At 37.3% G+C, this 23800-nt stretch overlaps 2 protein-coding genes across 2 annotated transcripts; one reads left to right on the forward strand and one right to left on the reverse strand.

Annotated features, from left to right (window-relative positions):
• Positions 1 to 9555: 9555 nt before the first annotated feature.
• Positions 9556 to 11201, forward strand: LOC121799109 (protein FAR-RED ELONGATED HYPOCOTYL 1-like). Its single transcript, XM_042198447.1, has 3 exons — positions 9556 to 9792; positions 10334 to 10959; positions 11042 to 11201. The coding sequence occupies exons 1-3, from the start codon at positions 9755 to 9757 to the stop codon at positions 11113 to 11115; spliced, it is 738 nt and encodes a 245-aa protein (XP_042054381.1). The 5' UTR covers positions 9556 to 9754; the 3' UTR covers positions 11116 to 11201.
• A 517-nt stretch (positions 11202 to 11718) lies between these two features.
• Positions 11719 to 14214, reverse strand: LOC121799108 (laccase-17-like). Its single transcript, XM_042198446.1, has 6 exons — positions 14012 to 14214; positions 13784 to 13935; positions 13460 to 13704; positions 13256 to 13384; positions 12187 to 13149; positions 11719 to 12072 (listed from the first exon to the last, which is right to left on the reverse strand). Exons 1-6 carry the CDS (start codon positions 14114 to 14116, stop codon positions 11942 to 11944), a joined length of 1725 nt encoding a protein of 574 aa, XP_042054380.1. The 5' UTR covers positions 14117 to 14214; the 3' UTR covers positions 11719 to 11941.
• Positions 14215 to 23800: the final 9586 nt, after the last annotated feature.

The following is a 23800-nucleotide window of genomic DNA, read 5'->3' on the forward strand; positions in this document are numbered from 1 at the left end:
TTAGTTTTAGCTAACCCCATATGACTAAAATAATCTCACAACTCGATCCTATATTATATCTTGGTACTATTTTATCTTGGAAACCAAACACCACCGTTGTGGACTAATCAATAATTATTATAATCCGTATTCCATATTTTATTCTCTTATTCATAATTTTTTTCTCTAATTTAATTACTTTTGCTTTTGATTATTCATTTTATTATACTCCCTCCGTGTCCTAAAAATAGAAACTTTTGAAACGGTATGATAGTCTTAATGCAAAATTGATAAAGTAAGAAAAGATAAAAAGAAAAGTGTGTTAAAAATTCTTAATATAAAAAGTTATATTTTTAGGGGACGTAGGAAGTAGTAATATTTATCCTATAGACCACATTAATAAGTGATATATGAAAAGATTGAATATATCTCGACTATTAGTAATTTTGTTAAATCTATTCAAACTATCGCGAATAATTTTTAATGAAATAATTTCAAGTCATTTTGTTGGAGTCAACTTTCGTGTACAATATAACATAGTTTTATTTAAAATTTAATATTTTTATTAATAAAATAATATTTAAATATTATATTACTGTCTTGTTTGATCCGACCCCACGAATATGAATTCCTGGATCCGCCATTGCTCATATGTGTGTGTACTCCACCCTCAACTCACTGCATAACTACTCTCACTTGGCAGCTGAAAGTTAGTTAGCTAAGCTCCCAAAATAATTAACACTCCAACAGTCATTTTTCAACGGCTATTTTGTGGTTGTGTACTTTGGAATCTATTGACCAGCCAAATTCGTAACACTTCAAGTTGGCGGTTAAAGTAGTTAAGATTCAGCTCTAGAATTGGTTTATAAAGTGCTTATGTTCTCAGCTGGATTCAAGTTGGAGTTGCAATATATATATATATATATATATATATATATATATATATATATACCACTTCGTGGCTCGATTGAGAGACTCAAATCATTCTTTAGAAGTTAGTTTTCGTTAATGCGATAAAAGTGAATGTGCACATTGTATCACTAGAGTTTTCATCCTATTTCGACCGAGTTTTCAAGAGAGGAAGATGTGATTCATTGTAATGTGTAGAGCTCGATGTTGAGCTTGTTAGTCTTGTAACTTTGTTGTCGTGATCAATAAACCTAGTCTCTCTTCTCTCGTGGATGTAGGTTCTTGAAACTGAACCATTTGTGACCATTTACTTTCTTGTTTATTTTTCGATGATTTATGTTTCGAGTTCATCGAGTAAGAAACTCTTGATTTCGAGCTCTTGTTCAATTACATTATCTTTAATAAAAGATTCACACTAAATGTTGGGTTTCTTCGCATTCATTTCACATGGGTCACATTAGCAACTCCTCCATTTTATTTTCTCTATTCATATTTTTCTTCAACAAAATAAAGTTTATACTCCTACATATAGAACTCACTCTGTCACATATACTGACACAAGATTTTAAGAGATGTTATTTTATATGTTAAGTAGAGAAAAAAATTATACTCCATATTTATATTAATGTAAGAGAGAATATTTTCAAGTAAATAAAATATTACATCTTTTGTCAGACAAACTAAAAAGAGGAACGAAGGGAGTAATATTTATTTATCTTATTTTTCAATCTATATTTTTATTCTAATAAAATTAAATCAATATATGACTTACTTATTTTTAAAACAGTACTTCCCTTGTCCATAATTTAAATTCTCACTTTGATTCAGTACATGTTTAAAAAAATGTGAAGGAAACTAAGTGGAAAAAGTTAGTGGAATATGAATCTCACCTTTATATACTCCATCTGTCCCCAATTAATTGCCACCAATTTCTTTTTTCGTCTATCCCAAATTAATTGGCACTCTTACTTTTTACTATTTTTGGTAATGGACCCATATTCCACTCATATTTTATTATAAAATTAATATGATCCACTTTCCTCTAACGTTTTCCACCTACCTTCCACTACATTTTTTAAAACTCGTGCCAAGTCAAACGATTTTAATTAATGAGGGACGGGGAGAATATTAATTTTATTATAAAATTAATAGGATCCACTTTCCTCTAACGTTTTCCACCTACCTTCCACTACATTTTTTAAAACTCGTGTTAAGTCAAACGATTCCAATTAATAGGGGACGGGGAGAATATTAGTTTTGTAATAGAATGTGAATGTAATAAATAAGTTGAAAGTGATGCCCACTTACAAAAAAATAAAAAATAAATAAATGTTGACATTATCTTGTGGATGGATTGAAATGGCAAATATGAACAGTATTTCGTAGACGGAGGGTAATACTCCATCCGTCCTTAAAAAATAGAAAAACTTGTTCATGACACGAGTTTAATGTTCAATTGGTAAAGTAAGAGAGAGAAAGATAGGTGAAAAATGTAGTCAAAGAAGTGTTAATGGATTGTGAGATCAACATTATAAATGATGTGCAGGATTATTATTTATTGAAAATTATTCTATATTTAGACTTGGTCTATAATTTGAGGACGGAGTATATAATAAAAATAATTTAACCTGTGTGATATATCAAATGTATATTTTCAAATTAAAATTTATTCAATGCTACCCTTGTCCATTAAAAATTGTCTTAGCAGTAAATGACATGAGTCCTAATTCAAAAATAGTAGTAATAAAGTTAAAAAAAAAAAGAGATAGAAACAATGGTTAAACTTTTATTAGTATAAAATGAGACCAACCCAATTATAGAATTTTTTTTACTAAGAGACTAATTTTGATTGATAACTTAAAATGAAAAAATATGAATATTTTATTGTAGACGGATGTAGTATTACATTTGAGCACCACTCTCGTTCGATTCACTTTTTTGCGTTATTTATTTTATTTTATATAATTAAGTTTGATTCTAACACGTTATAAATTCGTTTATTCGAAGTTATAGAAAAAACGATGAAATCGAATTTTAATTATTATGAATATTATAAAATTAAAAATATCAACAATAGTTGTTAATGTACTATTAGAATTAAACTATGTATACACTAAAACAAAACAAAGAAAATCTAAAAGTGTATCGTACGAGAATATATCATATCATTTCCCAATAAGCTATACACCTCTCGTTCTATAAGAGTATGTATTTTTGACTGGACACAGATTTTAATGCACAATTGGTAAAATAAGAGATGTAGAAAGAAAAAGTGATTAAAGTCTTGTTAGTGGAGAATGGGTCCATCTCATTAGAGAGAAAAGAATTTCCAAAATAAAAAGTATATACTCTTGTGGGACGGATTAAAAAGGAAATAGTGCATGCTCTTGTATCATTGAGGGAATAGTATTTGTGATTATTTTAAATAATTAATGAATATACAAAAATACACCCTCCATCCCTCATTAATGGACACCGTTTGACTTGGCTCGGGTTTTAAGAAAAGTAATGGAAAGTTGGTGGAAAAATTTTGTGGAATGCGGGTCCTACTTTTGTATATTGATTAAACAAATATGAGAATGATGAGTTAGTGAAATGTTAGGTGGTCCATTACCAAAAGTTGTAAAAAGTAAGAGTGTCAATTAATTAAGGACGAAGGAAAAAGAAAATTAGTACTCAATCGTCCCATTTCATGTGAAACATTTTTTTTGTGCAAGTATTTTGAGAAAATTATACTCCCTCCGTCCCCTAATACGAGTCGTTGTTTGACCGGGCACGAGTTTTAAGAAATGTAGAGAAAAATTGGTTGAAAAGTTAGTGGAATGTGGGACCCACTTTTTTATATTGGTTTTATAATAAAATGTGAGTGTAGTGAGTTAGTGGAATGTGGGGCCTACTACCATTTATGGTAAAAATGAAGAGTGACTCTTAATGAGGGACGGCCCAAAATGGAAATTAGCGACTCTTATTCGGGGACGGAGGGAGTAATAAATAGTTAAAGTTGTGAGAAAGTAAACTAAACCAGAGAATAATGTAGAGGATAGTCTCATCTACATTATTCTTCTATTATATTAAGTTTGTAATACCCACTCTTTAGCTGCCTATAATTTTTTTATTATTATTTCAAATGTTCGTTGGACTAGTTCTAATCACATTTATCAGAAGGAAATATGGTGATTTTGTTGTAGACTTGCCTAAATAGCATATAATTGCTAATAAAGATGATTTCGAAGTTTATTGACTTTAATAACATAAAAGGAAAAAAATGAAGTCCCTTTCGATATAGAATCCATATACATCTCGAAGCTATGTTTAACACTTCAAAAAAAATACTCCCTCTGTCCCGCACTACTCGCACGTTTCATTTTCGACACGGAGATTAAGGAATGAGTGTATAGCAAAGTCAAATATTACGGCTGTAGGTGAAGATTTTTACTAAAAATGGAAATAGTGCAAATAACTTGGGACGCCCAGAAAGGAAATAACTGCAAGTAGTCCGGGACGGAGGGAGTAAAAAATAAAAATAGATTTGAACTTAGAACAACTAGAACTAAGCGTGTTGTTCGGGTCACTAGACTTACGACCCACGAAACACAAATACATCTGATGGGCCTTTTTCTTCGTGAGCCCAAGGGCTTTTCGGCCCAGTGGCTCAGGCAGCCCGTGGAGCGGAAATAGCCAGGCAGCCCGTCGAGCACGAGCAGCCAGCCCGTCGGCTCATCCTTCAAGACCTGCAGTGTTACAACAAAACACATTAAATACACCAAGTCCTAAGAGCATGAATAACGCGACGAGCCGGGCCGCAAATCGCGAGTCCCAGCCCGTCCTCCGCGTTGGAGGAGGAGGCGTCACGGCCCAAGCCGGTCCCGGGGCCGCGTTCCCAGCCTGGTGACCGTCCCGCGGGCAGGCCTGGGCGCGCGTTGGAGCTTCCGGGGCGACGAGCCAGGCCGCTACTGCTCATTAATTTTAATTTTTTTTTTTTTGGCATTTTAAGTAGAAGACGAAGAAGGGGGAGAGAGGGAAGAAGGAGGAAGAGGAAGAAGAAGGAGATGGAGAGGGGCGACGTTTTTTTCATCAATTTTAATTTTTTTTATTTTTTTTTGCATTTTTAAGAAGAAGAAGAAGGGGGAGAGGGGGAAGGAAGAGGAAGAAGAAGGAGATGAAGAGGGGGAACGTGTTTTGCAGAATTTTAATATTTTTTTATTTTTTTTTTTGCATTTTTTTTAATACTCTAAATTTTTGTATATTTTTTAGTTTATAATTTATTAATTTTGTATTAAAAATAAATTTCTCGTGTTATAATTGCTCAACGTATTCTATTTTACGAGGAAAATAAGTTGGAGTTGTGAATAGTGTCATTTATTAGTTGCGGTCCAGGTTGCGGCCTGCAGGATTAGAGCAGTTGGGGCATTGGCCGCAACTGTAGGGGAATGATGACGTGGAGGGGACTTGGGGCCGGAAATGGGGACGGGGTTATTCATGCTCTAAGTTAGTCAAATAGAGGGGATAGTCAAACATTACTTTGTCAACAAAGGACCTATACTTTGCCAAAAGAGCAAAGTCAGCTCTATACTCCCTTAGACCATCCACAATAGCGCCCAGCCGACCGCCCAGCCGAGCGCCGGCGCTGGGCGGTTCGCCTTTGCTCGTCATTTTCATTCGCACCACTTGTTTTAACGAGTACTCTCTCTATCTTAATTTCTGTACAAGATCAACAACAGGAAATGGATCTCAACAACGAGCCTAGTTCCGGGAGTAGCAGATCACAAACTCCGTCGATCCCCGTGGGAAGTGGATGGGGTCAGATGCCCGGGTACTACAACATGTACCCGTGGCAGCTGATGTTTTCCGGGATGCCAACGGGGGGGGGGGAGTTCGCCAGGGGGGTTTCCGGCGATACCGGGGTGGGCACCAACGGGATGGGCACCGGGGATGCAGATGATGCCCGGGGGATACCGCCGACACAGGGGACTCCGGGGGGTCGTACCGGCTACACAGTGGACTTCTGGGGGGTCCCCGGCGACGACGGGGGATGTCCATCGCCCCAGTTTTGATTTTTCGACTGGTTCTTCGCACACATCGACCCAAACGACCTCCCCGAGACGACGCAGGAGTTCCCCACGCCGCGTTCGTATATTGTGTGATTGTTAATTATTTCATTTTGTATATATTTGTTAATAGTGATGTGGATATTATGTGGCTAGGCTAAGGCTGAACTATTGCTGGGCTATTTGCTTGTTTTAATGATGTGGCAGGAGGATTTTTAGTGCTGATGATGTGGCAATGGCTAGACTATTGTTGGGCTATTCCTATTGTGGATGGCCTTACACTGACTGACCAACAGCTCCTTATACTCCAAGTACAACCTGACAAGAGCAAACAAAATGTTTAATGGCCAAGTACCAAGTACCCAAACTAGGCACCAGTTTACATTAAGATAAAGGAGCTGTGAAATCAGCAAAAGGGAGATGTGTTATGATTTGTAAACCAGTGAAAATATCAGCCCCATTAAGGCCCCTCTAGTACATCACTTTGCCTATAAAAACCCCTCCTTATCTACACACTTTGAAATTTTCAGCAACAATAGCAAGTTTGAGAGTGAGAGAGCTTGGAGTAGAGTTTTCTGCAGAGTTCTTGCAGGCAGCCCTTACTCCCCAGGCATATATCAAAACAGTAACTACTTCAAGAGGTATTTCACCTCCACCCCCTTATCCAAATCAAATTTTCATGTCATCATGCTGTAATCAACCTCAAGCATGTTGGAGCACATAACTACAACCCCTCTCGGCTGCTAGCTATAAAAGATTTAGGATCAGCTTAGAACAACAAAACAATTGCTCAACAATCAAGTTTCATATAGAAATCAAGGCTATCTAAACCGAGAACAAAAGGGACTTGAACAACAAGAAAGATATGAAATTAATTGCAGTAGCTCTCACATTAGAATTCAAATAGGAAGAGTTGTCCAATGATAGTCGGACGACGACGGGAACTCCGGAGGGCCTGCAGTTAATTCCGACGGAGAGAGAGATGAGGGACGAGATTGGGTCGCTGCTCTTCACTCCAAATTGGAGAATTTTAAAATTTAAGAATAGAGAAGAAAATGAGAGAGAAGCCCGATTTGAGGGAGATCGGAGTCACTCCGGGCGTGAATTCGCCGGGGAAGGTGATATATGGAAAGGAGAGCGCCGCTGCTGTGCTTGTCGAGTTAGGGTTTTGATTTGGAAATGAAAGTTTGGGGAAGAAAAGTCACGATGGAGGAGGAGGAATTAGAGTATTTTGAAGCTGATTTTATTTTAAGGCTTTTGGGCCAATTTAATTATTTGTTTTGGGGGAGTGTATAAATGGTGGGCCTAATGCTCTTATTTTAGCTTTGGGCCTTTTTAATTAAATGTATGGGCTAAGGATTTAATTTAAGAAGTGGGCTGTCTTATTAATTAAATGGAGGAATGGGCTGAAATTATTAAAATGGTAGGGCCTGCAGTTAATTCCCGATTAATTCTGCGATAATAAATTCAATTCTCATATTTAATTTAGTACTCGAATAATTGCATAGAAGGTAATGCTCTCTTTATTAAACGAATAATTTGGTAAACCTCCACATAATTAAATCACTCGATTTGATTAATGCTCAAAAACTTTCTTATGAATTAAGAAAAAAAGGAATAAAATGATCATGCATTTAGGATGCATTCACGTCAATTATTTAGCTTCTTAAACCTAATTTAGTATTATTTTATGTTCCTAAAGGAGCGTCTACACACAACGTTTAGGACTAAATCAAGGAAAATTTACGGCTAAGGAAAAAGCTCTGAAGTGGGCATTCTTTTCAAAACGTGATTTTAGTACGAATATATGAATCTTTTCTAAACATGCTTGTCATGCCATGTTTTGTTTTTATGATGACCTATCTGCTTGGCTATGCCAATTATGTTTAATCGAATTCGGGTCCCAATAGGGCCGCAAATCCTACTCGGACTAGTGTACACATATGGGGATCGTGAGCTAACTTTCGAGTTGGCCGGTCCAGTGACCGTTGTGGAATGTGGCCACATTCCCGGTTCACATACGTTCAGATATGGTATCTATGTTTATGTGATTGCGCAATCAATTTTATGAAATTAAAGGAATTTAGTGATTCGGGTCTTTGAAAATGAAAACTCTGTATTCACTCATCTGTGGCTGACAAATTATAAGGAACTTATTTATGGCACTATGCTCACTGAGTATATCAAGTACTCAGCCATGCATGTTCTTTTCTAACGTGCAGGTTGAACGTGAACGATGAGGCGAAGGTGTTGGGAAATGACTAATAAGTAGTTAGGTAGCCCAAAGTAGTATGTCTTCATACATACTATTTTATCTTGAACTCTTCCGCTGCAATAGAACTATGTCCTAGGAATTTATGAATTTAGTCTTGATACTCTGATTTTCTTTTGATTATGTACTCGTTCGCCTTCGAAACTGAAATCTTGAGTTGATTTGTTCACTTATGTTTAACCCTTAGTTTATGAAATTATTTTTAGTCGCGAAATAGCTACGCTCACTAGTACTAGAGAGTTGTGGTCGTGACAAGTTTCCCTCAACTTTAATATGTATTATGATTTTTTCTAAAATATGTGAAAAAAAGGAAATGTGTCATATAAAATGAGACGGAGAATAACAATTAATAGCGGCCGGAAGAAATAATAAAATTATCCAATTTATAGTAATTGAATCGAGACAAACTTTCCCCATATACCTAGACACAAGTTGACAAGATATTAATGAATATATCGAAATAATATTTTTTTCTCATTTAATAATTGAAACCATACAAACTTACCCATACGAGTGGACACTAGGTTGTTTTAATTTCGTATGTACTAGTACTAGACACTAGTACAATACCATCTCGATATATTTCATACTTTCTTTTTAACTTATTTTATAAAAAATGTTAATATACTTTTTTATTATAAAAAAGCTACCTTAGTAAATAGAAAAAGAGTTTATAAAATTAGAAAGCGTATATTATTATGAGTTTATAAAATTAGAAAGTGTATATTATTGTTACAGAGGGAGTAAAGTGAAAGAAAAAGAGAAAATATTATCATAAATAAATATGAACTATTTCTATGGGACGAAGAAAAAATTAAATTCAGCATATTTCTATAAAAATAGAAACATCACTCTCTTTACTTTTTTTCATCTTTTTATTTTATTTTTTTAACTTAACTCATAAAATAGCACTATATAAAATTTTATATAGAAGTAGAAATACTCCATTTAAAAGTGTAACGGATAAAGTAATATTCCCTCCGTCCCCGAATAAGAGTCGCTAATTTCCATTTTGGGCCGTCCCCCATTAAGAGTCACTCTTCATTTTTACCATAAATGATAGTAAGTCCCACATTCCACTAACTCACTTCACTCACATTTTATTATAAAACCAATATAAAAATATGGGTCTCACATTCCACTAACTTTTTCAACCAACTTTTCTGTATATTTTTTAAAATTCGTGCTCGGTCAAAGAGCGACTCCTATTAGGGGACCGAGGGAGTAAAATATAGTAGTACTGTATTTTCTATAATTATATGTCGATTACCTCAGTGTAACACGTGGGAGTATTTTATATTTATTCAAAAAATAATGATTTTATAATTTTAATATGAAGCCGTGAGCTATGATGAAAGAAGTGAACTGATTCTCGGATAAACCAACCGCGGGGACCAATCAGAGCAAAGCGAAATGGCCTAGCTTTCTTTTTCCCCAACCGGAAATTGACAGATTGATTCATTCCCCAAAACCACGTTCTATTTTTTGAAGAAAAAGGAAGTCTTTTTTTGCTACTTTTCTCTAAGAATTCGCAGATCAGAGAAGAATGGAGGCAAATATGATCAGTCCAGATGAAATTTACAGGTTTTAATTCATGGGTTCTTCATATTTTCCATGCTTCTTCAATTTGCATATTCTGACAAAACTAGCTCTATGAAATCAACATACCTTAACGCCTGTTTCTTTCGACACTGTAAACTATGATACTTAGGTTTTAGTGAAGGAGAAAGTGACATCTGAGCTCTGGAATTTGTTAATTAGTTATTGTGTGTGTGTGTGTGTGTGTTTTATTTGAAAGATTGGATCTCTGTCACACTCTGTTGAGAGGAAAGTGAAGGAGACAAGTTTTTTTTTTTTTTAAATTCCTTTTCCTGGAAATATTGTGTTCATGTTCTATCCTTAAGCAAGTTGTGGGCTGTAATTGATCATCTGCTCTTTGTAAATTGTGACTCATAATTGGATTATTCGATCTTGACATCCTTTGTTGGATGCAGATCTATACTGACTGTGTCAATATATGTTGTTCTTGGATTTTGTTTCCTTTATTCTCCTCTATCAGTCAGTACTTTCATTGTGGACATTCCTTCCTCTTTTGCTTGTGAATTCAATTTTTTCTTCATATCAGCATTGATTACTTGAGCAAGAAACGGAAACTTCAAGACGAACTGCTAGTTATGCCTTTGTCGAAGCATGCCTGCTGGGATCATAGACTTGTAAGTGAGTTTCCTTCTGATTCGACCATCGATCTGAAGATGGTGAGGGGTGACATTTCTGCACGAGGAGTTGAATCCGGTCCAGATTCTGCAAGCAATAGCTATTGCTTTCCAAGTGACACTGACATGTCCCTGTCTTCACATGATGATGCTAAAACTTATCTTTCGTACCCAATAGCACATGCATCTGCCAAAAGTGGCGCTTCGTCTACTCTTTCAGACGGCAAGTCTTCTCAGTTTGGTCTCTATTCTTCAGAGAACAGTTCGCTGCTGACAAAAGAAAAATCGGGTAAATTTGAGTCACCGTCCATCTGTGAAGACCTTAAATGTCTCTATCACGAATATGGTCTGGACCTGTCTGATAATTACGGAGTTCATCTCCTAGAATGTGGAAGTCAGGCTGATTGCAGCTTCTCGGAATACCAAAATGAGGTCATAGAGGGATGTGTGGACGAGGGTGTTGATAATCAGCTCTACTCAAACGAGGCCACTGACTGTAATTTTGTTCTTTCACCTGGAAGGTGGTCTGTTAGTCAAGGTAGCATTTTCCTGCAAGGATTTTTACCTTATATACATTTAACATAGAAAATGCTAACACCCCCTTGTTCTTTTGGTTGCAGATAAACAAGAAGGGACAAGGAAACCTACTATTGATCAGGAGTTTGAACAGTACTTTTCGGCACTTATGCTGTAATGTAAACAGGAAATGTTTGAACAATTATGTTTGATGCTTTTTTAAGTTATGCCTAGTTTGATAAATAAAGCTTTACTTTTCTCTTTGATCATGTGTTCTGTCTTAGTATTTTATGATTATATTATGTGTGAACGATTAATTCCCATCATTCCTAATGGAAGATAGCTAATCTGTCTATTGTAATCATCATCGTCATTATAATCTGTCTATTGTTGTGTCTATGAACTTCTCTCCTTTTCGGCTCTCAGGTAGTCTGGTGTACTTCCATATACAAAGAAATGTAAGACCATAATGCTTAATTCACCTACTGTTCAATGTGATGTCTTACTTACAAATGCTTGTCGAAATATTGCAGTTAAAAGACTGTCATTCGCACTTGGAGTTTTACTGCTTCGTACTTGACTAGGTGTCAACTAAATATTGTCTGGTAAATTTATGATTCTCTGTTTCGTGGATGTATGTATTTCTTTTTGTTTGGGAAAAGACTATCCTATATATTGTTGATGATACATGTGTGTGTTGTTGCGCACGTAATGCTCATCTAAAGTTCTATAATATCCTTTGTTTGTTTAGTTCATCACTTCATTGTGTTAGTTAGAGAAATTGATGAAGTTACAGTAGTATTTTGATAAATAAAATAACCCTCAGAAACATTTGTGTTTTGATAGATACAATAAAACCACACCCGGCTCCGAATGATTTACAATATAAAAGAACGAAACTCACACAAAAATGGTAAAAATGATAAAAGGAAAAGATACAGAAGGGGAGAACCAAAATTAAATAAATTCAAGACTGCTGGTTTACATTCAAAGCAGCAGCTCCTTCAACACTTGGGAAGATCAGACGGGGGTGGTGGCAGTTTTTGAGTTGCTAGCGGCCCGTCCTGTACGATCCAAGCCATTCTTAACCCCCAACTTGTGTGTACTTCAAAGTGGCAGTGCATAAACCATACTCCTGCAGAAAATTATATGCATGCATATTAATTAGAACATTAAACTCTAGTATAAAACTATCGAAATATTGGGTGTTTACATTTTCTGTTTAGTAAAATATGTTGCCTATACGTACCTGGATTGTCTGCTTGGAATCGAATGGCTACCCAGCCACCAGATGGAACACCTACTGTATTCCTTTCAACGGGATCCACCAGGTTAAACTTTGCAGGGTCATTGGTTGGATCATAATTCCCGAATCCTTCACTGACTATAAAGAAATTGAAACCGTGTAGGTGAAGAGGATGACTCTCAGCCCCAAGAATGCTTGTATCCTGAAGAACTAGCTCCACACTAGCATTGAAAGGAAGAGCCACAACCCGAGTTCCATTGCTCACTAAAGTGTTGTTCGGTGGAGTTCCTGTGTAGTTGAATGGATTCGGTGGATTGGTTGGGAAATCTGCGGTGTAAACTCCTGTAAAGTTTTGGAAGAAGTGGGCTTGTAGCATAGCTGTCTGAGGAAGAACAAAAGAAATGTTATTGACTGCAGCTGAAAATTTTGTCCCATTGGGTCCTTGACACGTTGTGTTTTGAGGGCATGGGCTTGACCCGAGTCCGACGGTGAAGAAAAAACGCTTGTCCACCGTCTGCGGGACAGTTGCTGACGTATATTTTGGGTTGTTTAAGCTCCGGAGCTTCCGGGTGAAATTGGCAACAAAGCCAGTGTCACCTAATGCTGGTAACGTAGGCTTGAAAAGTGTCTTTGTCTTGTTATGCAAGTGATCTGATTGTTCTTCATATTCAAGAAAACCGGCAACTGTGGAATTGTCAAAAGTTCCCTGTCCCGTGAAATATGGGCTTGCAGCCATGAGGAATGTGGCGTGCGGGTAGTGAGGCTTCGTCTTGAGCAGAACATTTGTGGTTTGGCCGGGGGTTATGACCACCACGCTAGTAGCAAATGGTTTGACATACACTGCATCTGCTTCAACTATGGTGACGGTATGGTTGGCAATGCTGAAAAATAGTTCATCGTTCATGGCAGCATTTATCAGACGAAGCAAGTATGTCTTCCCCGGCTTCACTCTCAGCCTGAATGTATCTGAAAATTTTGAGACATTCAGCATCAGCTATGTTTAACAACGTAAAAGGAGATGTAGAAAAAAAAGAGAGAGATTGTCTTGAATTGAAGGCGTTTGTGATATTACCTTTAGAGGAACAATTGTACAAGGGTCCAGGAAGGCCATTGATGGTGTATGCATCGGAAATGTTTGGACCACCCCCCGTCTGAAGAGCTTGATTAATAACCGCCTCAGGGTCCGCATTCCACCACTCCCCTGATAAATCACGAAAAAAAGTTTGTATCACATAATGCTTTGAGAAAAATTTCATCAAAGGAAATTTAAACCAACCAAATATGATGGGGAATTCCTTGTGTGGTTTCTTAAAGGGATAAGTCTCGTTTCGTCTAGGGAGGATGATTATTGGTCCGTAAAGAGTTGCTCTCAGCCAGGAGATGTGAGCATGCCAGAACAGAGTACCTCTCTGCCCCGTGATGGTGAAGTTGTACGTGTAACTCTGGCCCGTCTGTATCGGGCATTGTGTTACATAAGCCGGCCCATCAGCCCAACCGCTCCTGAGTTGCCGTATTCCATGCCTGCATCAAACAGATAAAGCAAGTAAGTTTGTCCACCTCCTTCGTAAATCTATACCATCATGTCTCAAGTCTTTCTTACCAGTGAATGCTCACATTGTTAGTCACATTGTTGACCACCTTAACTAATACACGATCGCCTTCCCTTGCGGTTATCCTAGGTCCCGGAAATTTCCCATTAACGCTAACAATGGTCTTCGTATTGCACAGCCGTGTCACGTTGTGTTGCACAATCTAACATTAGGACACACTTCAGCTCAAAACAAGCACAAACATTATGAAGTGAAGTTGGCTCGATTAGATTACTAACGTTAAATGTGTAGTGTCGGGTGGTGCATGACGCGGGCTGAGGCAGCATTATCGAGACCATAAGGCCTAATGCGAGGGCTGCTGGCAGCGATGCAACGAGCAACATTGCTTGCTATTTCGATGTAAGTGATGAAATTTTGATGTTTGGAATGTCTTGTTCCTGTGTGTATAAGTAAGGAAATGATTAGGTGAATAGAGTTTGTCAATGGTGAAGAACATTCATGGAGTTACTATTGAGATCGTCACTTTTTTTTGTGATCCAGTTTGCTGTTGGTTGAGCTGAACTTTAGAGTGCTGCTTAAGTAAGATTATGGTTCTAATTAAGTAGAGACACTTTTCTAATTAAGGATCTATGTCGGAGGTTAGTCATTTAATCCCCTATTTCATAACTTAGAGCTCAATAAAGTGTGCTTTCATGTCCATGATGTTTTTCCTTTTTCATTTTATTTACAAAAGGGGCATATTCATAAATATATAAGATGGGGTTAAGAAGGCATATTGTGAACTTAAAAATTGAGTTATTAATAGTTTTGTTTAAAAAAATACTCATTAAAGACATTTGGGACGGCACGAGAATTAATGCATAATTAGTAAAGTAAGAGTGATGTGGAAAATGATAGTTAAAATAGTGTTAGTGGATAGTGAGTGCCACATTATTGTTAGTGTTTAATGGTGGGTCCTAGCAGTATAAGTTGTAAATAAATTGATGTATATGGGTAACGAGTACGTGAGAACTTTCCATAAATGAAAAATGGATAATTTTATGGGTCGGACTAAAAGGGAAAGCGTCTATATTTTTATAGGACGGAGGGAGTACTACTCACTATAGTAGCTCTGTTTAGACATTAATTTCTCTACGGCTCTGTTTAGATATATTTATACACGTAGATGGTTTTCGGTTTGTTAGACTAAATAATGGTGAAATATATTATGGGATAAGCTATAATAAAATTTATTTAGAATTAAACTAGTCACAACGGTGAAGGTAAGATATTTAATTATGGACGGACCAAGGACCAAGATACATTATAACGCGAGTGAATATGAAATAAGATTAGTTATAATCGTTATTCACTTTATCATAACAATTGAATGGCGCTGTATGGTTTCCATTTTCTATAACATATGATCAGTGAAAAAATAAAATATAGAATGATGAATATGGATGAGAGTGTTTGACTTATATTTGTAATGTTGAGTTAATGTAACGCATGCACGTGTGCTTACCAGGTCCTGAAAAGGAAGCCATAACAACTCCATCTCCCTTTTTGATTGGAGAATTACTGCCTATTTTACCAAATGTATTTTAAATAAAATTGATAAGTAAAATGCTTAGAGATAAAATGGTATAAAAAATTGGAAGCAGGCTAATTTTTGTAAATGAGAAAAAAAAATAGGGTATTTACTATATATATATGGGAGTGAATAGAGTAATTATCTTAAAAAGTTAAATATATTTTGTGGGAAATGGGGTAGTTGGATGAGTGTTTGTATGAACCCAGACAATCATAGTTGATTAATGGTGGTGGGGAGGGAGATTAAGCAGCCTAACCATATTTCTATCATTTTGTCGAAACCTAATTTACCTACATTTCTTCTACCTCCTCTATTATTTCCTCTTATCGAAGATATTAAACCAATACATATTTACAACATCAAGTAGAAAGTTGAATTTATATCAGCCGTCTTTTTCCTTTTTGCAGACAAAGATTCTGTCTGATTCAGATTCTAGTATGCCAATCCCCTTTTGACAGCCTTGCTTGTTTGTTTTACTATTGATCTACGCATCTTTCGCTTATAAATCAAGAAACATAAAACAAAGCTCTGCGTTTCTGTGCACTCACACACACAAAAGTTGAATGATGTAATCTTTTAACTAAGGTTGTAGAGATATTGTTGAATTGTAGAAAACCAATTAGGGGTGTCGAAATGGGTAGCGGGGGTAAATTCCCATCCCGACCCGATACCTACTACCCGGCAACAGCGGGAAACGAGGCAGGACCGGGTAGTGTGTTTTAAAGTTTTGCAGGTATGAGTATACCCTATACCTGCACGGGTATACCCAATAACCCCGATAATATCCGGTATTTTTATGGTAAGGGTTTTCAAATTTTTTATTTTAGTTAATTAGTTTCAAATATATACTGCCCGATAAACTTTATTCTTTATTGTATCTCTTCTCTGACTTGTCTTCCAATTATTCATCCCTTCTAATTAAGTTCTACCCGCCGCCACTATCTGCCTAGTTATTTGAAAATTATGTAAATACAACAAAGTAGAAAAAACACAAATATGAAATCATAGTGTAGCAACAATCCCAAAATTCATTATGGAATTACAAACATGTAAAATTACAGCCAACTGGTAGGGATACCCAGTATAACCATACATGTCGGGATTGGGTAGTATAATATTGAACTTTTCAGGTTCGGGTACCCGCAAAATTGGGTTCGGATACCCACGGGTACATGTTTAGACACCCCTAAAAGCCAACCATTTAATTAAGAAAAATTTATAGCACTTTCTTATTTTCACAAAACTTAAAATTGTCCACGGACAAAAGTATTTGCAATTATTTTAGTGTTTATTTGGTAGACATATTAGGATAACACAAGATAATTCGAGTAAGCTGAACTTTAAGATAAAGATGGGTTTTAAATGCCTAACATGCATTTCATCCTATCTACCAAACAATTAAATAAGTCCATATAACTCATATATCTTGACCTTATCTAGGTGATCAAAGAAGCACTTATAAATTGATAAACTTCAATTTATTAAACCGATAAACTTCAATTTATTAAACCTTAATTTGTTATTTCTCTGCATTATATAATAATGAAACCGTCGTTTCAATGATTAAAAGATTCTATACTACTGCTAGTTGTTATTCTATGATTGTAAAAATGTAGCTAAATGTGAGAATCCAACCCTATAGTGTATGTGGCCACCATTCAATTGCATGGCTAAAATCATATTGCTTTTGTAAAACGACTTGGATTAATATCATAAAATGACAATCCAATTTTTTTCTTCCTTTCTCTCATGATTTGTGTGACTATGTACTGATTCACTTGCTTATACATAAAACTTAAAAGAAGATATGATTAGTAACACCAATTTGCATCACTTGCTTATACATAAAACTTAAAAGAGGATACGATTAGTAACACCAAAGCTAATTATTGTGCAGCTTGTATTAAACCGAGACCACATCGAGAACACATTGCATTGTAATTGAGGGCCCAACTCAAGCATGGCCAAGGCTCTACCAAGCCTCCTCGCCTTAAATTAATTAGAGTTGGACAACACTTATATATAGGGGTAGTGATAAAATGCAAACTCATATATTGTACAAACTCTAAACTTTTCAACACAGTGTCAACACAATATCAACATAGTGTAAAATTTCAAGATTTTGATGTCAACACAATATCAACACAATTTCAACACAACATCAACCGTTGAAACTGTGTTGACATTTTCTGTTGCTATTATTTTGTTATCCATTGACATTTTCTGACGGTCCAAATCATAATTTGAAGTTTATACAATATTTAGAGTTTGCATTTGATTATATTCCTATATATAGCTTTCAACTATATAAATGTGAGTAAGTCTCTAACTCAACAATTAAAAATAAAAACACTACAAATAGTTTTTCTAGAACAATCGATCCTCGCAGGTGAATAGGGAATGTGTCGACGAAAAAGGTTTAGAGGGGAAGGTTGTTGTGTTTCATTTTCGGCCAACCGACAAACGAAAAGGATTTTCCAACTCATATCTAATTCCCATTTGTAGATAATCCATACTATAGTTTTATTTAACGTTCTTTAATTAGTTACATATAGATCAGTTTTTCAGTACACCAACCAATTAACCTATGTTGAGTTGGTAATTGGTATTTCCCATAAAGTTTGGTTAAATTTTGGTCAAATACCACAACCTAGCTTCTGATTACACCAAATTAAATGTAGGATCAGCCCCGGCCGAATTAAAGTAGCGATTTAATGAAGTAGAATTGTGAAAAAAAATAATACGACAGTGAAATTTGAATATATCAATCTACGAATCCATAGAGTTGTGATTTAAAAAAATTGACACTGTCCTATTACTTTATTTTACTAAAAGTGTTCTCATACTGAATCTTGATAAATCATCCTGGTATTTTATAATTATAAATGAGAATAATAATAGATTCATGTATACTATGCTTGTAGGATCCAGATTTCACTACAATAATAACAAAAAAAATTACGTTTTCGATTTCACAATAAAAGTCTCGGTTGTCTATTTTATTTTATCCTAAATTAGTAGTCTTGGCTCACTTTTTTCGTAAATGATAGTAATAGACTTTATACATATTCTATTGGCGTAATTTTACTCACATTTTATTATAAAATTAGTATACAGAAACGAAACTCACATTCCACTATTTCTTTCACCAAACTTTTTTTTTATAAATTTTAAAACTCTTTCCGAACTCAATTAGAATTCCTAACATAATAGAACAAAGGGAGTACTAGAAATAGCATGGTTAGAGTTCAGCCCTATTAAATCTTGTCGTAATTATACATGCATACACGCAATTTTAAAATTGAGATTGCGAATTTGCGATGACATCATTTAAAATTACAAAAATCACTTCCTAGATAAACATATAAGTGTTCACACAAAAAAAAAAAAATAGAAAGAAGAAAAAAAATAGTCGCATATACTCATTCCGTCCCACAATAAGAGTCATATTTTGTCATTTCAGTCCACCCCACAATAAGAGTCATATTTCACTTTTACCATAAATGGTAAATAGACTCACATTCCATCAACTTATTTCACTCAAATTTTATTATAAAACTAATTTATATTAGTGAGACTCAAATTCTACTAACTTATTCAACTCATCTTTCTTTACATTTCTTAAAACTCGTGCCTTAACTAAATTGGACTCCTAATCCGGGACGGAGGGAGTAGTCCTTAAGTGCAATCGCCAGCTAACACACATGCCACACACTTAGTATTATTATACTTACTCCATCATTCGATATGTGTCACACATTGATCTAATATAAAATTAAAAAAATACTCACTTCGTCCAAAAAAATTGTCCTATTTGTGGATGGTACGACTTTTAATAAGAAATTCGTAAAGTAAAAGTGAGGATGAGAAAAAGTGGGTAAAGTAATAAGAGCATCCATAATGGCGCCTAGCGCACCGCCTAGCCGAGCGCCGGCGCTAGGCGGTCGCTAGGCGAACCATTGCAGGAGCCGAAAATCGCCGAGCGATTTTCAGAAATGAATTTCGCCTAGCACTAGGCAGTCAAAATCCGCTGGGCTATACGCTGGGCGATCCGCTCGGCACCATTGCAGCGCCCGGATCGCCCAGCGCATAGCCCAACGGTTTTTTTTTTTAAATTTTTGAAACACTATATATACGCGATTTGCACTTCATTTTCATTCGCACCACTTGTATTAACGAGTACTCTCTCTATCTTAATTCTGTACAAGATCAACACCTAGAAATGAGTAACGTGGGTGGTAGTAGTGGAGGTAGTGGGGGGACGCTGAGGAGTACGAACGCCGAATGGCCGAAGCGCTTGAGGCATATACCAACCGCGGGATAGACCAATGGATGCAAAGAGCCTTGCAGCCGGCGGTACCTCGACCTCGGCCAGTTGTCCATCGCCGACAAGCGATTGATCGTGATCACGTAGCTGCACATCAGCGCCTATACGAAGACTACTTCGCAGAGGAGCCGCGGTTCAACGCCAACCTTTTCAGGCGACGTTTTAGGATGAGCAGAGCTTATGCGTATTGTTAACGCCTTGGAGCAGCGATATATGTATTTCCGCTTCAGGCACGATGCTGCTGGCAAACCCGGCCACACACCTATTCAAAAGTGCACTGCGGCAATCCGGCAGTTGGCCTACGGAGGCGCGGCAGACATGTGGGACGAGTACCTCCACATCGGTGAGACGACTTCCCTGGAATGTATGAAGTATTTCTGTGAGGGCGTGATTGAAATATTTAGTGATCAGTACCTTCGAAGCCCTACCCCCCAAGACTGTCAGGATCTGATGCAGATGCACGGGGAGAAGCATGGGTTCCCGGGAATGTTAGGCAGCATAGATTGTATGCATTGGGAGTGGAAGAACTGTCCCACTTCCTGGAAGGGGTTCTACACGACCGGCTATAAGGGAAAGAATCGCACGATGATCCTCGAGGCCGTAGCTGATTACCGGCTGTGGATTTGGCATGCGTATTTTGAGATAGCCGGGTCGAACAACGACCTCAACGTCCTCAACTCGTCGCCCCTTTTCAACGAGCAGTGCCAGGGAGTCAGGCCGGCCATCAGTTTTGTCGCCAACGGCAACCGGCATGATATGGGCTACTACTTGGCCGATGGGATATACCCTAGGTGGCCCGTGTTTGTGAAGACGATCCGATGCGCATCAGATGAGAGGAAGGCCTACTTTGATGCACGGCAGGAGTCGGCGCGCAAGGACGTGGAACGTGCATTTGGTGTGCTCCAGAGTCGATGAGCGGCGGTTAGGGGTCCAACGCGTTTGTGGCATGTCGACTGCATTGCTGATATAATGTACGCTTGTATTATCATGCACAATATGATTGTCGAAGATGAAGGTGTACAACTGACGGATTGGGCCAACGACGATAATGAAGCCGGTCCAAGCCACGGCGTGGCCGTCCCCAACGCATGGAGTGGGGTACCTCACGATGAAGCCGGCCTCCTCCAAGCACATGCCGACATGCGCCAAACGGAAGCTCATATTCAACTCCAAAAGGATTTAATTGAAGAGTTATGGGCGCGGAGGACTACTCAGAGTTAGTTTTTTTATTTATGTAATTTTTTAAAATGTAAATTTTTTAAAGTTTAAATAAAATTGTTGCATTTTTCCGTATCTGTGGTGTAAATTTAATTCCGTATTTTGTGTGATTGTTCATTATTTGTTTTATATAATTTTGAGTGATGTGGCTAGGCTATGGCTGGGCTATTTGCTTGTTTTGATGATGTGACAGGAGGATTTTTAGTGCTGATGATGTGGCAGGAGGAGTTTGTGGCTAGGCTATGGCTGGGCGAAAACCATTGTGGATGCTCTAAAGATAATTAGAAAAAGTGGGTGAAGTATGAAAAAAATGAGAAAAGGGTATGAGAGAGATACTTTCCATATTTAAAAATGAGATTATTTTTCATGGACGGATGAAGTAAAAAGAAAAGTGATTTAAATAAATTAGTAAAATGAATGTCATATTTTTAATATATTAATATTATAATAAAATATGAGTAAAATGAATGTAAAGTCTACTGCCAAAATAACTAAATATGAAGTGGAATAGTAATAAATACTCCCTACGTCTTACAACAATTGTCACTCTTATTGCGGGCACGAGTTTTAAGAAATATAAAGAAAAATTTGTTGGAAAAGTTAGTGGAATGTGAGACCTATTTTTTTATATTGGTTTTATAATAAAATGTGAGTGAAGTGAATGGAATGTGAGACCTACTATTTATGGTAAAAATGAAGTGTGATGATTATTGTGGGACATTTCAAAATGGAAAAAGGGTGACAATTATTATGGGGCGGAAGGAGTAAGAGACAAACCAATTGAAAACTCATGTTAGTATGCTATTGTCTATTTTTGGTTTTACCCTCACGATTTTATTATTAGATTATTTTCTCAAAAATCTTGTATCATTGGAATTAAGATACTCCCTTATATATTGATTGCAACTTTTACTCATTTCATTTCTCTATTTTTAATTTGGTTTGCACCCCCAACAATTGGAATAACATCAAAATATGCTTATGCGATTCTGCAGAATAAGTAGAGAATAAAAGGGAACGAAAATACTTATATTTACAAACTAAGTAGTAATCAAATATTCTAAAGAAAACTCGAGTTGAAAGAAATAAAACAAGAGTGAACAGTGTCTAAAAAGGTAAGTAGGCATGCATATAGTAACTACTACTTACTACTAACCATGCCCTGCAACCGCATTTCCGAAAAGCATATCCAACTCCGGCGACTGGAAATACCCATTCTTTGGCGGCTCTATCTTCCTCCGCCGCATGCTCTTCTTCCTTGGCGGCGGCGGGGGGCACGCCACCACCAGCCCTATCACTTTCTTCGGAGTCGTACACTCTTCCTCCGCTTCCATTTCTTCAAATTCACCAACACAGGCAACACTATTTCTACTCATCAAATTTCTAATTGGCCAAAAATAGAAAAATGCGACACTGAACTAGAATGACTGTTGGAATAAGGAAATTAATTAATTGGAGAACAATAAGGCAAGTGATGAAGATATGACAAGAATAAAGAAGGAAATCAATGAAGATTATGGAAAATCAAATAAAAAGGATATTAGTATAATTAGAATATATTTTCCATGTTTAGCTAGAATTAGAGTCTATATATAGTTGTGTAACCATGGAGAGAAAAGAATTCAAGTCATTCACAATGTAGTCTTTAAAGTTCTCCTTATTTTTTACTTTCTGCAATAGTATTTTATTTTCCGCATTTTACTTTTCAACATGGTATCAGAGCAGGTTCGATCACTAGGATCGATCGCTGCCTCTATAGCAAAAAAAAAATAATCCAAAAAAAACCCCCTCAAATCCCTAATTCCCTTTCTAAAGCAAGAAACCCCTAATTCCCTATTTCGTATCATTCTTAAATCCGCAATGGGAAGAATTTCCTCCACCGTAGAAATCCCCGATCGTCACCGCCGCAATGGTGGATATTCACCGGACTCCCGCAGCTATCCTTGGCGCAATCGAAGCTGCAGCCGCAGCCCTAGCCCCATCCACAGGGGAGGTCCGAGCCGCGGCCGTCGTTTCAGCCGGAGCCGGAGCCCTACCGGAAACGGTCATAACAGGTACCGTCGTTCTTCTCCGGATTACTCATACCCTAGTATCAAAGGCACCAGAAATTCGGGCGAGAGAAGGAATTATAGCTATGCCCGACACCTCTCCTCGATCAAGTTAAGAAAAGAAAAAAGAAGTTCACGGTTTGTCCGGCCGAGGGGGAGAGGAAGAATGCAACCGAACAACTCCTCTCCAAATCTATAATAGTCGTGAAGGCCAAAGATGACCCAAAGGCGCAGCCCATATGTCGGTGGAGCCAGGAAAGATTGGTAGCAAGACAACCTGGAAAGGTAAAACAGTCAAAGAATTATCCAGAAGAGGGGGAGAGGTTAGCCCCAACCGGATAATTATTCGAGATGATTGGAGTAGCGCCTATGCCAGAGAGGAGAAGATAGCTTCAGGCAGAAATGGTCCGGAGAAGAAGAAGCAACCGAGAAAGGAGAATCTACTGCCGAAGAGGTGGCAGCCGTGAGAGGCTGCGAACTCATGTTATAATGGATGAAGCGTTTGGCCTAAGGGGAGATATCAGCCACTGCCAAACGATTCAATCTCCGAATCAAGGAGATAATTTCCGAGGACGAAGGCAGCGCCAATGTCTGCGCAACGAGGGGGAGAGAGCTAATGTCGCCGCCTTCGTCCTCGGAAATTATCTCCTCTGATACCAAGGAAGAATGCAACCGAACAACTCCTCTCCAAATCTATAATAGTCGTGAAGGCCAAAGATGACCCAAAGGCGCAGCCCATATGTCGGTGGAGCCAGGAAAGATTGGTAGCAAGATAACCTGGAAAGGTAAAACAGTCAAAGAATTATCCGGAAGAGGGGGAGAGGTTAGCCCCAACCGGATAATTATTCGAGATGATTGGAGTAGCGCCTATGCCAGAGAGGAGAAGATAGCTTCAGGCAGA

This window comes from Salvia splendens, chromosome 4 (genome assembly GCF_004379255.2).
Source record: "Salvia splendens isolate huo1 chromosome 4, SspV2, whole genome shotgun sequence".
NCBI lineage: Eukaryota > Viridiplantae > Streptophyta > Magnoliopsida > Lamiales > Lamiaceae > Salvia > Salvia splendens.